Source organism: Gracilinanus agilis, chromosome 6, assembly GCF_016433145.1.
Source record: "Gracilinanus agilis isolate LMUSP501 chromosome 6, AgileGrace, whole genome shotgun sequence".
Classification (NCBI taxonomy): domain Eukaryota; kingdom Metazoa; phylum Chordata; class Mammalia; order Didelphimorphia; family Didelphidae; genus Gracilinanus; species Gracilinanus agilis.
Genome location: NC_058135.1, coordinates 298,634,651 through 298,645,811, shown reverse-complemented (window position 1 = coordinate 298,645,811; position 11,161 = coordinate 298,634,651). Strand labels below are relative to the sequence as shown.

Below are 11,161 nucleotides of genomic sequence, written 5' to 3'. Positions count from 1 at the left end.
TCCCCGCAGAGCGTGGAGAATGCTGTGTGTGTGCTCCGGAACCTGTCCTACCGCCTCTACGACGAGATGCCGCCATCAGCGCTGCAGAGGCTGGAGGGCCGAGGCCGCGGGGAAGCCGGGGCCGGGAGGCCCGGGGAGGTCGTCGGCTGCTTCACCCCCCAGAGCAGGAAGCTGCGGGAGGTGGGTCGCCAGGGGGCTCTCCTCCCCTAGGAAGGCTCCGAAGCCCGTTTTACAGATGGGGAAAGGGAGGCAGCGCCGGGCCGAAATCTCCGAGGTGGGAGTCTGCGGAGCTCGGGCAGGAGGGAGTAGACAGGCCAACCCGTATCCGGGGCTGCTGGCACCCTGGCACGGGGGGGGGGGGGGCGGGGCTTCCCGGGCTCACGGCCCCTCGCGTGCCCGCAGCTGCCCCTGGCCACAGATGCCCTGACCTTCGCCGAGGTCTCCAAGGACCCGAAGGGGCTCGAGTGGCTCTGGAGCCCCCAGATTGTGGGCCTTTACAACCGGCTCCTCCAGCGGTGCGAGCTGAACAGGCACACGACCGAGGCTGCGGCGGGGGCCTTGCAGAACATCACCGCCGGGGACCGAAGGGTGAGCTCCAGGCTTGGGGACACCTAGAAACCCGGGGGATGGGCAGCGAGGGAGCCGGGGGAGCGCGGGAAGCCGGGCGCGCTGGCCTGGGAGCCCTCAACCCTTCCTTGCCCGCAGTGGGCCGGGGTGCTGAGCCGCCTAGCCCTGGAGCAGGAGCGCATCCTGAACCCCTTGTTGGACCGAGTTCGGACGGCTGACCATCACCAGCTGCGCTCGCTCACTGGCCTCATCCGGAACCTGTCACGGAACGCTCGGAACAAGGACGAGATGTGTGAGTCTCCCTGGCCGGGGGTCCGTGGGGGGCAGCTGCAGGAAGAGGAGGGAGGGGGTGGGGCGCCCGGCGCCTCTCACCTCTGCCCTCTGGCCCAGCAGCCACCAAGGTGGTCAGTCATCTGATCGAGAAACTGCCGGGGAGCGTGGGAGAAAAGCCACCTCCCGCCGACGTGCTGGTCAACATCATCGCGGTGCTCAACAACCTGGTGGTGGCCAGCCCCATCGCCGCCCGAGACCTCCTCTACTTCGATGGTCTCCGAAAGCTCATCTACATCAAGAAAAGGCAGGATGGGTTAGTACCGACCGGCCCCTCCTCCCTCCAGGCTGGGCTCCGCCTCCTCCCCACCTGGCTAACCGCCTGCACCCCCCCCCCCCCACAGGCCTGACAGCGAGAAGTCCTCCCGGGCTGCCTCGAGCCTTCTGGCCAACATGTGGCAGTACAGCAAACTCCACCGAGACTTCCGGGCGGTAAGTGAGCACGTGCTGAGCACACTGAACTCTCCCCAAGACAAGGGATGGGGCAGAGAACCCCCAGATGAGCCGAGGCTCCTCTCCCTGGGAAGAAAGACCGCAAGGAAGCCTGGGAGAGCAGAGAGGAGGCAGAGCCATTCCTTCTCACCCGACTGGGTGCCCCCATCAACTCCTCCTTCTCCATATTGCAGAAAGGCTATCGGAAGGAGGATTTCCTGGGTCCGTAAACAATCTGAAGAGGAAGAGTTCTATTGGGGGGGGCTAATGAATGACCCCCCCCAAAGCTGCATGGGACCGTCTTGGCTTGGCTCTGCCCTGGCCTCATGGCTCCTGGCCCCATCTCCTTGGGCCTGGCCCGGTCTGGCCTCTTGGCCCCTGGCACTGCCATCTTGGGTGGAGCACAAAAGCAGGCTGACTGCTTACAGGATGGGCAGGCACCAAGAACAGGTCCTGGACTTGAGGGAACTTTGGGGCTTCAGGGTGAGCCTGGCTATCAAGACGGGGCAAGAGCCCCTGGCTTCTGGGTGTGGGGATGCTTGGGAATCCTTTGGTGTTTCAGGGGGCCGCTGCTGCTGTGGCCCCCTCGTCCCCCAGGGCCTCATCCGATGCTTGATAAGGGAAGTGGCTGGAAGCAGCCGGACAAGCACATGCAGTCACGACGGGTTGAGGGGCTGGGGGGGCTGGGGCTGGCACAATAAAGGAGGCATTGGTCTGGTAGGTGTCTGTTTTGCATTCTCTGGGACTCACTGGAAGAAGCTGGGCTTGGTGAGGGCCCGCATGAGATGCAGCCCCCCATCATTGTCCTGGAAGTCAGAGCTTCCACTGTGGAATCTCAGCTTCAGTGATATATGGTGGCTATGCCCCTCCCCCCTCCCCCTCCAGCAAGAGCCAATGCTTAAGTCCAAATATAGGAATTTTCACTTTATTGTGAGAAAACAGGAACAGGATGAAGCCCTGGGTTCGAGGACCCCAGACCGAACCATCCTGTGGGCTCTCTGTGGCCCCATTCCCAGGGACAGAGCCTGAGATTCTCAGGAGGTCAAGCAAAGAGGATTCCCGATTTCAAGCTGCAAGAAACTTGAGGGGTCCCATCTCATTTTACAGCAGAAGAAACTGAGGCCAGGAGAGTGAGGGGCCCTGACTGGCTCCAGGAAATGGCGGAAGTGTGATTGAGAGGGATGAGGGCGGGCCTCTGCTCTCCACTGGCCAGGCCTGGGAAGTCCCGGGCGGCCTACACGTCGTCCTCAGTGACCAGGCAATAAAAGTCAGTGCGGGCGCCGTAGTTGCGGGAGCCCAGGTCAGAGACATCGATTTCATTCCGCTGGCACTCCCCGCGAGAAGCCTGAAGGCTGGGCAGTGCAGGGCCTGGGGTCATGCGTGGAGGGGGGAGGTCTTTAAAGATGGGCCCCCTGACACCTGTGGAGAGAGTCCAGGTCAAGGAGAGAGGAGCCGCGGGCAGCGAGCCGGGCCCAGAGGGCTCGGGGAAGTGGGCAGAAGAACCGCCGTGTGCAGGTGTGGGACCCCGAAGTGGGCCAGTGTGTGTGTGTGTGTGTGTGTGGCAATCAGACCCTGGCGCTGAAGACACCTTCCTCCCATTCGCCCCAGTGGCCCCTCCTCTGGCTCGTCTGAAGGCCCAAGTGCCCAGGAGAGGCTCTCACCCAGGTCTCCTTCAGGGTCCGGGTCTGGGTCCGGGTCGGGGCCAGGCCTGCCCTCCAGGAAGCCACCGTGGAGCGTCAGCATAGGGTCCTTGTCCTCCTGCAGCTGGGTCTGGGGATCGCCCATCAGGGCCCTGTAATGCACCTTTCGGGGCAGGGCTAGGCGCAGTTCCTTCCAAAAGTCAGAGGAGGGCGTCTGCAGGGAGACCAGGAGTGCTTCAGCCCCTGCTCGGCAGCCACTCACGTGGGACTCTTCAGGACCCCGCTGGGCTGGAGGCTTTGCCCTTGCCTTCTCCAGCGCATTTTTACAGATGAGGAAACTGAGGCAAAGGGGTTGAGTGACTTGCCCAGGGTCACAACGCTAGGAAGGATCCGAGTCCAGATTTGAACTCGGGAAGATGAGTCTTCCAGACTCCACTGAGCCACCTGACCCAGCCTCTAGGGGGGTACAAATGTGAGATTTCTGGGCATCGACTGTGACAACCAGCCTCATGGCCCAAATCCACCGGGTAAGCGTGTAACACACCTACCACGGACACATGTTGTGCGCATGGAGGCCAGTGCACGGGCCACGGGGTCCCCTCCCCACCCCTCCCCTCCCCCTCCTACCACAGAGCCCGGCCTCCACAGCAGCAGAGTCACGACGTGGCGGTGCTGCCGAAGCAGGCGGAGAGCGGGGTGGGAGGGGTTCCGGGTCTGGCCCTCGAACGTGATGAAGATGGGCTTTCGGGACAGTTCGAGGAGTCTCCACAGGCCTTCCCTGGAGCAGCCAGAGGGAGACCCTGAGCTCCAGAGCCCCGCGCTGCCCACACACCCGCTCGCCCACTCGGCTCTCCCAGCGGGTACCTGAAGTTGTGTCTGCACCAGGCCTGGGCCAGGAAGGTGTCCGAGAGAACCACAATAAGGCGGCGGCACCGGCTAAGACTCATGATCAGATCTGCGGAGGGCTCTGGGGGGACGAGGGGAAGGGAGAGCCCGGAGAAGCCCCATCGCGGGAGCCCATCCCAGAAGGCCCGGGGGGGGGGGGGAGGGGAGGGGGAGCTCTGGAGGAGGGACTGAGATGGCTTAGAGGAGGCAAAGCTGCTCCGGGCAGCCCCTTCTGCCCTCGGCCCGTACCTGAGTTGGGGAGGACGTCTGTGTCGTCGAGGAGGAGCTTGTAGCCGTGGCGATTCTCCAGCTGGGGTTTCAGGATGAAGTTCACAAACTTCCTGTCCTCCGGAGAGCAGGTGTAAGAGACGTAGGCGTCGTAGAGTTTCCCATCTGAGCGTGGCGGGGAGGGAGGGAGGGAGGGAGGGAAGAAGCGAGAATCCATCAAATGCCCTCTACAGACAGACAGACAGACGCCGTGCCAGGCCTTTACAAATACCATTTCGTTCATTTGAGCCTCACGACAACCCTGGGAGGCGCGTGCTTTTACACTTAAGGAAACCGAGGTAGACAAAGGCGAAGTGACTTGCTCAGGGTCACACAGCTAGTAAGGGTCTGAGATCGGAGCTCGGATCTTCCTGACCCCCATCCAGGGAAGGCCATTCTGTCTCTGCCCGCCCGGCCCCGGCCCGCTGCTCACCGTTCATCTCCACGTCCCCGTACTTGTCTCGGTACCAGAGCAGCACGCCAAGCCGACATTTCACGTAGAGCAGAGCCGCCACCAGCAGGACGAGCAGGACGAGGAGGGAGGCGAGAACGGCCAGGATGTGGCCGGCAGGGTCTGCGGGGGGGACAAGGGGCCGTCCTGGAGCTGGGCGCCCGCGAGGCAGCGCCGCGGTGGGCCCTCCCAGCCAGGCCGGGCCATACCCGTCTTCTGCAGCGTGAAGTGGGCGCTGAGGTTGCGGAGGGAGCAGCTCAGGGTGCCGAAGTCCTGGACGCTCGTCACGTTGGCCTCCAGGACGCTGGACACGAAGCCTTGGGACGCATTAGCTCCGCCCCTGAGGAGACCCCGGGGAGGAGCCCACAGCTCTGAGTCCCTGGGGAGGGGGCTGCAGGGAGGGAGCCTGCCTTGCCTTGGCTCCCACAGCAGCTGGGATGGGCAGGAAGCCGAAGATGGCGAGGGGATAGGGGGGTCCTGGCTCCGCCCCGATTTCCTCGGACATGTCCCCCTTCCAGCGTCCATCCCCTCCCCCCCAGGTGGTCTGTCCGTGGCCTCCTGAGGTTCAGGATCCCACGAAGCAGCCCCCTTCCTCTGGAGCCTTGGAATTCAGACTCGTGGGGGGTCCCAGGGTGCCCCTGGCCCGGGGGTGGCGCCCCTCCTCCTCCCCCGGGCTTGGTCTCTGGCCCCCTCGGGCTCAGCATCCTCACCAGAAGACTTCCTGAATGTCATAGAGGCTGTGATTCACGAGCGGGTGGCCGTCCTTCAGCCACTGGACGGTGGGGGGGCAGCGGGCCTCGAAGGCCACCGAGAACGTGCAGTTGAGAGCAATCCTGCTGCCCAGGGCAGGCCCCAGGACCTGCTCCTCCCTGGGGGTCAGGATGGCGGGGGCCGCGGTGCAGAGGTCTGCAGGGGAAGCCTGGCGCTTAGTGGGCCTGGCGGCGGGGCGGCTGCTTCTCCCCCGACAGAGCGAGGCTGGGGCGCCGCCGGCCGTCATCCCTGGGGCTCGTCTGTGACAGCTCACAAGACCCCTCGGACCTCAACCTGGACAGGCCCTCGGACATCATGCGGCCCAAGGCCCGCACTGGATGGGTAAGGGAAACCGAGGCCAGGGGTGGGCTGGAGATCCATGGGCCTGTGGCAGGGCCCTGGGCCCGCCTCTGCCTCTACCTTGCCGCGTGGCTTTGGCTGGCACTTCTCTGGGTACCCAGCTCTAAAACGAGGATGAGCTCTGCGGGCTGGGGGTTGGGGGGGGTGAGTGGGGGGAGGCAGCTCTTCCTCCTCAGCCAACCACAGCCTGGCCGGAAGTGGTTCTCTAGGCCCGGGAGCCTCCCTCCTCCCCCAGGGCCGCAGCAGGGCACCAGCGCTGGAATGGGAAGACCCCCTCCTTTTCCTGGGTAAAGTCGGCCTCCCAGGACTCCCTGGTACCTGCCATGGCCTCTGGGGAGGCCCAGAGGAAGCCCCGTGGGCAGAGCCGGCTGCGCTCTTTCCTGTCTGGCCGCTCTGGTTGCTCGTCCTGGGCCGGTCAGGGGCCGCGGCAGGCACTACGGAGGCAGAGAAAGGGGCGAGCACGGCCCGGTTAAAGGGTAACCCAGTGCGACCTCTGCACCTCCCTCCCTCCGCCAGGCCCGAGCCGCTCAGGCCCAGCCTCGGGGCATTTGGGCACCGGCTCCGGTGGCGGCCCGCCGTGGCCTTCTGCCAGCCTGGGGGTGGCGGTGGCTGCTGCTTCGGGCCCTGCCCCCAGCCTGGCACCCGCCGGGCACCCACCGGAAGCGCCAGGAGCTCGTTTGGGTTCCGAGAGCTCCAGAGCACACAATGGCAGCCCTGGAGCCCTGCGGCCGGCTTCCTGGCCCCGAGCTCACATCCTTTCCTCGGTGGAAACCCCACCCAGGCCCTATTAACCCCATCGCTGGCACCGGGCAGCCAGCAGGCCCCCAGCCTGAGCGGGACGAGGCCCCGCACGGAAGCCAACCTCCCAGCAGCCCCCACCCCGGGAGGCCCCCCGAAGGCCGGCAGGCCCGACAAGGAGGGGGTCGGGGGAGGGAGGCGCGGAGGCTCGGAGGCGGGCCTGCTTTCCCTCCCGGAAGGGGGAGCGCAGAGAGATCCTCACAGCCCCCGCGGCTTCCAGGCCCAATCAACAAGGTGGCCCCGGCGGTTTCCGGCCCGGGCCCTTCCTCCCCCCTCGGTTCCCTTCCTCGGGGCGGGGGCCGCGGAGGCGGAGGGGGAGGGGAGGCGCAGGCAGGAAGCTCCCCGAGCTGCCTCCCCCCAGGCCCAGGGCCCGGGCCCGACGGCTCCGCTCCCCCCGGGTCGGGGTCCAGACCTGAGTCCCGGAGTCCGCCTCATGGTTCCCCCCAGGTCCCTCTTCCCCGGGTTGGGCCGGCCTAGAGGGCGGGCGGCTGCGGCCTCCTCACCTGGACAGGTGCGCGGCAGAGGCGGCGGCCCGCGGCGCAGCGGCGGCAGGTGCGGCTCCGCCCTCCCGCCCTCCCCCTGGCCCCGAGAGGGGGAGGGGCAGGCCCCGGGCAGACTGACTGGAGAAGGACCTGCCCCTCCCCCCGCCCCCGGGGAGGGGGCTCCGAGAAGCCCGAACAGTTCCTCCATGGGCGCCGGCTCTGCGGGCGGGCGAGGGTCAGGTGACGTGTCCAGGGTCACCCGGCCAGGAAGCAGCTCCCAGGGAGATCGGCCGTGAGCTCGCTCCGGGGCCCCTCAGGGATGCTGGGTAGGGAGTGCCTAGGCACTGCGCTCTCCCCCCTGCTCGGGCTCCAGTGGCTCCCTATTACCCCCAGAAGCAAAGGCAGCCTTCTTGGGCTGCCCCAAACAGCCAGACTGGCCGCCTTACCGTCCCCCCGCCCAGTAGGCCCGCGTACTTCCCGGCCCGTCCAGGAGAGGCAGCACGATCAGCCCCTCCGGAAGCCTCCCCTTCCCAGACACGCGGGCATTCCTGCCCGCTAAAGCCATTCCTTCCTTCGAGACCCGCTTCCGGCAGGCCCACAGGAAGGCCCCCCCGCCCCCCCCCGCGTAGGAGTTTTCCTCCCTGCGTGCGTCGTAGCCCCCGGGCGAGTCACGTCCCCTCTGCCTCAATTTCCCCTTCTGTAAAACGCGAAGAAGAGCAAAGGCTCCAGGAGGCCCTCCTTGTAAAGCGCTCTGGGGCGCCGCCTCTGGAGGCCTTGGCGTGGGCCTCTCCCCATTGGTGGAGATCGATGACTCGACGCTCCGCACCTGCCAGCCTGAGGGGCCGAGAGAAGAGCAGCAGAGCCCGCCCCGCTTAGATCCCCCATCAGACCGGAAGCTCCTCGAGGGACCAGAGGCAGCCCCGGGGCGACCTCGTGCCCGAGGCCCCCGCCAGAGCACTACCGCGAAGGGCTGCCCCTGCTTCGTGGAAGGACCTGGCGGGGCCCGGCACCCCATTTGGGCTTTGCCGGATCCTTCCGCCCGTTCGCCAAAGGAAGAAGCTGAGGCCGACTGGCCCCGGGACTGGCCGGGGTCACTTTCCCGCGTCCTAGGGCGCCACCTGGCGGCCCACTCAGTCTGGAGGCCGCGACTGGTAGGAGCTGGCCAAGATGGCCGCCGAAGGCCACTTTCCGCGCGATCTCCGCGGGCGTGGCATGGCTGGCACCTGCCACAGGCCCGCCGGAAGAAGGGCCGGAGCCCAGGCTCCGTCCTCCGGGCCGGGCCGCCATCTTCCCGCCCCCCTTCAATGCCCTCCATAAACAGGGGCTCCCCCAGAGGTCCCCCTGGATGAGAGGCCAGACTTCGGGCCCAAGCCGGGCCTCTGCTTCTAGACTAGCGGAGCCCACGTGGCCCTGGGCACCACCAGAGGGCGGCCCGGCCTGAATAAATGGGGAGAACCCAGGCAATGGGCCCCCCCTGACTCGGAGGGGAGCCCGAGCCGGCCCTGCTCTGGGAATGTGGCGGCTACTCCTCCTCGCACGTGGAACCAGGCTTTGAAAAATGGCTTTATTATCCCCAGAGGGAGAACAGAAGAGGGTTTCTGCAGCCTCCCCATCGCTGGCCCATTTCCCAGGCCCCCAAGGGGAGGCTTCACGAGCTCGTACGGCATCCGCAGCGGGCAGTGGCTGCTTCGGGCACCTTTAGGTGCTTTTGACCCTTGTTGCGGCCTTTACACGTCGGTGACTCTCGAGCTAAGGCTGAGGAGGACAGAAGAGGGGAGGGAGGGGGAGACGAGAGGTCGGACACTGGCAGGGGGAGGGGCTCTCACATTTGGGCCCCCCTCCCCCAAGGGAGGGGCCCCCTCTCCTACCGCAGTTTCTCACAGAGATTCTCAAATTTTTCCTCCAGGACTTTGTTTTTCACCGACTGGGGGACATCCGGGACGAACCAGGCGGCGATGAGCTTCCCGCACAGGGCCACGTGCTGAGGGAGGGAGGGAGGGGCATGTCAGGGCCCCCCCAGGCTTCCCAGGCCTCCCGGGGACTCCCCCCCTTGCCCCGGAGCCCCACCTCACCTCAAAGAGAATGACGAAGGCCAGCCTGCAGGCCAGGAGAAACCAGAAGTGGGCCGAGAGCTTGTATTCCACCTGGTCTCGGTAGTCCCGGTACCTGGGAGAGAGAGAAGGGCCGAGGGGGACCCAGGGGGCCCGGGCACACCCCTCCGTCACCTGCGTTCCCGACGCTGTCGTCCCAGCCTCCTCGCCTCTGCGGGGACAGCGCCCGCTTTCGCAGAGGAAGGATGCCAGGCCTCGCACCCCCCCGAGGCCCGCCGAGGGCAGCAGGCGGGCGGAGGGGGCGGCAGAGGGGCTGCGTACCTGCACTCGGTCACGTTCTCTAGTCCCAGGCTCGGAACCTGGTCCTTGTAGTCTGTGGTGTGGAACACGGAGAGGCTGTGGTTGATGTATCCGGTCAGACAGCTGCGGGGAGAGGCGGGGGGAGCCCCGGTCATGCCCTGGCCCGCTCCGGGGGCCGGAAGGGCAAACCAGGTCGTGTGTCCCCCCCCCCCCCCATCAAGCCGGCTGCATGAGCAGCACGCCAGGATGGCGACCCAGAGGCTGCAGATCGGGATCTCTGCTGAGCAAAGGAGTCCCCGCCGTGGGCCATGGGCTGAGCTGGCCCCCCAGGCCCCCCCGGGCTCCCCCCAGAACAGCCCCGGCCCCGCTCACTCGGCCGTCACGTTGCCCGCCCTGCTGCACGGCCCGTACAGGTACTTGTACACGAGCCGCGGGATGAACTCCGACGTGAAGGCGATGATCATCCCGTTGGCGATGACCGCCAGCACCCCGATGGCCTCGAGCACCTGCAGCCAGGTCCCTGGGGGGGGCGGGCGGGTCAGGGGCTGCCCGGCGCCGGGTCCCCCCCTTCCCGGCCGGCTCGCGCCCTCACCGATGTCCTTGGCCTTCCGCGGTACCAGGCGGCGCTGGAGCCGCACCATCTTGATGGCGTCCAGGCGGATCTCGATGAGGTTGCTAAAGAGCGCCAGGAGCGGGGCCAGAGGGAAGGCCGCCACGAAGATGGTGGTGAAGCCGTACTGGATCACTGTGGACCGCCCGGGCAACGGCGCCGTGAGCTCGGCCTCCTCGGATGCTCTCCCGGCCCCCCCGCCCCACCCCGGCACCCCGACGCACTCATCTCCATGAACTCGTCAAACAGGCTGAAGACGTTGACCTCGTTGAGGCAGTAGTCGTGCAGCCATTCCTCCAGGGCCGGCTCTCGCAGCCTCCTGGCCTGGGGGCACTCTCGGACCCTCCTGAAGCGGTGCTTCAGCCACCTGGGGGGGGGCAGGTGTCGGGGTCCCACGGGAGGGTCCCCAGGGAGAGTGGGGTGCCGGGGGGGGCCCTGGGCAGCCCCGGGGTCAGGGGGGAGGGGGCGGCCCCCCGTGTGGCCACTCACGGGCTCAGGTACTCCACGCAGTTGCTGAGGGTCTGCTTCAGGCCCATGATGATGGCCATTTGCACAAACAAGTCCATCATGCAGCCGCTCGGGTGGCACTGGGCGGAGGCAGGGGGCAGCCTTCAGGCCGGGCCGCCCGCCTCCCCCTCCCGTGGGCCTCGCTCTCTGCCTGGGTCCCCGCGGGCCACGGGGGAGCAGCCCACCCTCCGGCTCTCCTCGGGCCCTCGTCGTCCGTCCCCCGAAGCCGGTGCTCAGCCCACGGAGGGGAGGGACGAGGAGGAGGCCGGGGCCCCGACTGACCTCTTCCAGCCTCCACTGGCCACCGATCCGGACTTGGTTCCCCGGGTGCCCGTTTATCCTGGAGAGAGGAGAGGCGAGATGGTGGGGGCAGAGAAGGGCCGAGCTCGCAGGCGCGGCCCGGAGGACCCGGCGGGGCTGGCCCGGCCTCACCTGCCCAGGAAGAAGGCGACGTAGAAGAGGGAAGAGAAGTGGGCGAAGAACTGGAACGTGAAGAACTTGATGGTGAAGTTGCTCTCCCGCTCCGAGAAGGTCCGCGGCTTCTCTGGGAGGAAGAGGAGGGAGCCGGGCCCAGGCCTGAGGACTGGCAGCAGCAGGAGGAGGAGGGCCCGGCCTCCCCCCTCCCCCGAGCTCCCCCGCAGGCTCACCAAAGTCGCACAGCTTCAAAGCCACCTTCCGGTTCACCTGGGGAAGTGCAGGGTGGGCTCAGCCGGGGCCTGCCACCCCCCCCC

At 67.0% G+C, this 11,161-nt stretch overlaps 3 protein-coding genes across 6 annotated transcripts in view; 1 reads left to right on the top strand and 2 right to left on the bottom strand.

The window, feature by feature from the left end:
• Positions 1 to 13: 13 nt before the first annotated feature.
• Positions 14 to 2,049, top strand: PKP3 (plakophilin 3). The gene is made up of 6 exons (XM_044680883.1): positions 14 to 180; positions 403 to 588; positions 706 to 859; positions 961 to 1,153; positions 1,242 to 1,329; positions 1,524 to 2,049. The coding sequence occupies exons 1-6, from the start codon at positions 67 to 69 to the stop codon at positions 1,557 to 1,559; spliced, it is 771 nt and encodes a 256-aa protein (XP_044536818.1). The 5' UTR covers positions 14 to 66; the 3' UTR covers positions 1,560 to 2,049.
• A 189-nt stretch (positions 2,050 to 2,238) lies between these two features.
• SIGIRR (single Ig and TIR domain containing) lies at positions 2,239 to 7,043 on the bottom strand. 4 transcript variants are annotated; one of them, XM_044682309.1, is made up of 10 exons: positions 6,984 to 7,043; positions 6,001 to 6,116; positions 5,283 to 5,478; positions 4,782 to 4,912; positions 4,555 to 4,695; positions 4,104 to 4,247; positions 3,834 to 3,936; positions 3,597 to 3,747; positions 2,991 to 3,183; positions 2,239 to 2,748 (listed from the first exon to the last, which is right to left on the bottom strand). In XM_044682309.1, exons 2-10 carry the CDS (start codon positions 6,005 to 6,007, stop codon positions 2,564 to 2,566), a joined length of 1,251 nt encoding a protein of 416 aa, XP_044538244.1. In that variant the 5' UTR covers positions 6,008 to 6,116; positions 6,984 to 7,043; the 3' UTR covers positions 2,239 to 2,563. The 4 variants fall into 4 exon arrangements, with proteins under 4 accessions (XP_044538244.1, XP_044538243.1, XP_044538245.1 ...); XM_044682308.1 differs by lacking the exon at positions 6,984 to 7,043 and adding an exon at positions 6,893 to 6,965; XM_044682310.1 differs by lacking the exon at positions 6,984 to 7,043 and adding an exon at positions 6,340 to 6,601.
• Positions 7,044 to 8,560: 1,517 nt separating this feature from the next.
• ANO9 (anoctamin 9) overlaps positions 8,561 to 11,161 on the bottom strand; it is a 5,913-nt gene continuing 3,312 nt past the window's right edge. The window contains exons 14-24 of the mRNA XM_044682092.1: positions 11,078 to 11,134; positions 10,863 to 10,974; positions 10,713 to 10,770; positions 10,413 to 10,510; positions 10,148 to 10,290; positions 9,906 to 10,058; positions 9,686 to 9,833; positions 9,335 to 9,436; positions 9,035 to 9,128; positions 8,831 to 8,943; positions 8,561 to 8,717 (exon numbers count right to left, since the gene is read on the bottom strand). Of these exons, the coding sequence (XP_044538027.1) occupies positions 8,690 to 8,717; positions 8,831 to 8,943; positions 9,035 to 9,128; positions 9,335 to 9,436; positions 9,686 to 9,833; positions 9,906 to 10,058; positions 10,148 to 10,290; positions 10,413 to 10,510; positions 10,713 to 10,770; positions 10,863 to 10,974; positions 11,078 to 11,134 (1,106 nt within the window). The 3' untranslated portion in view covers positions 8,561 to 8,689. The remainder of the gene's footprint in view (positions 8,718 to 8,830; positions 8,944 to 9,034; positions 9,129 to 9,334; positions 9,437 to 9,685; positions 9,834 to 9,905; positions 10,059 to 10,147; positions 10,291 to 10,412; positions 10,511 to 10,712; positions 10,771 to 10,862; positions 10,975 to 11,077; positions 11,135 to 11,161) is intronic.

What these genes read in the sequence shown, in the direction of transcription:
- PKP3 (XM_044680883.1), top strand. Translation starts at nt 67, where the DNA reads ATGCCGCCATCAGCGCTGCAGAGGCTGGAGGGCCGAGGCCGCGGGGAA. An exon ending in ATCAAGAAAAGGCAGGATGG is followed by an intron (nt 1,154 to 1,241) that starts GTTAGTACCGAC and finishes CCCCCCCCACAG; the next exon opens with GCCTGACAGCGAGAAGTCCT. An exon ending in TCCACCGAGACTTCCGGGCG is followed by an intron (nt 1,330 to 1,523) that starts GTAAGTGAGCAC and finishes TCCATATTGCAG; the next exon opens with AAAGGCTATCGGAAGGAGGA.
- SIGIRR (XM_044682309.1), bottom strand. An exon ending in TGGTGCAGACACAACTTCAG is followed by an intron (nt 3,748 to 3,833) that starts GTACCCGCTGGG and finishes TGGCTGCTCCAG; the next exon opens with GGAAGGCCTGTGGAGACTCC. An exon ending in GGACCCTGAAGGAGACCTGG is followed by an intron (nt 2,749 to 2,990) that starts GTGAGAGCCTCT and finishes CTCTCTCCACAG; the next exon opens with GTGTCAGGGGGCCCATCTTT.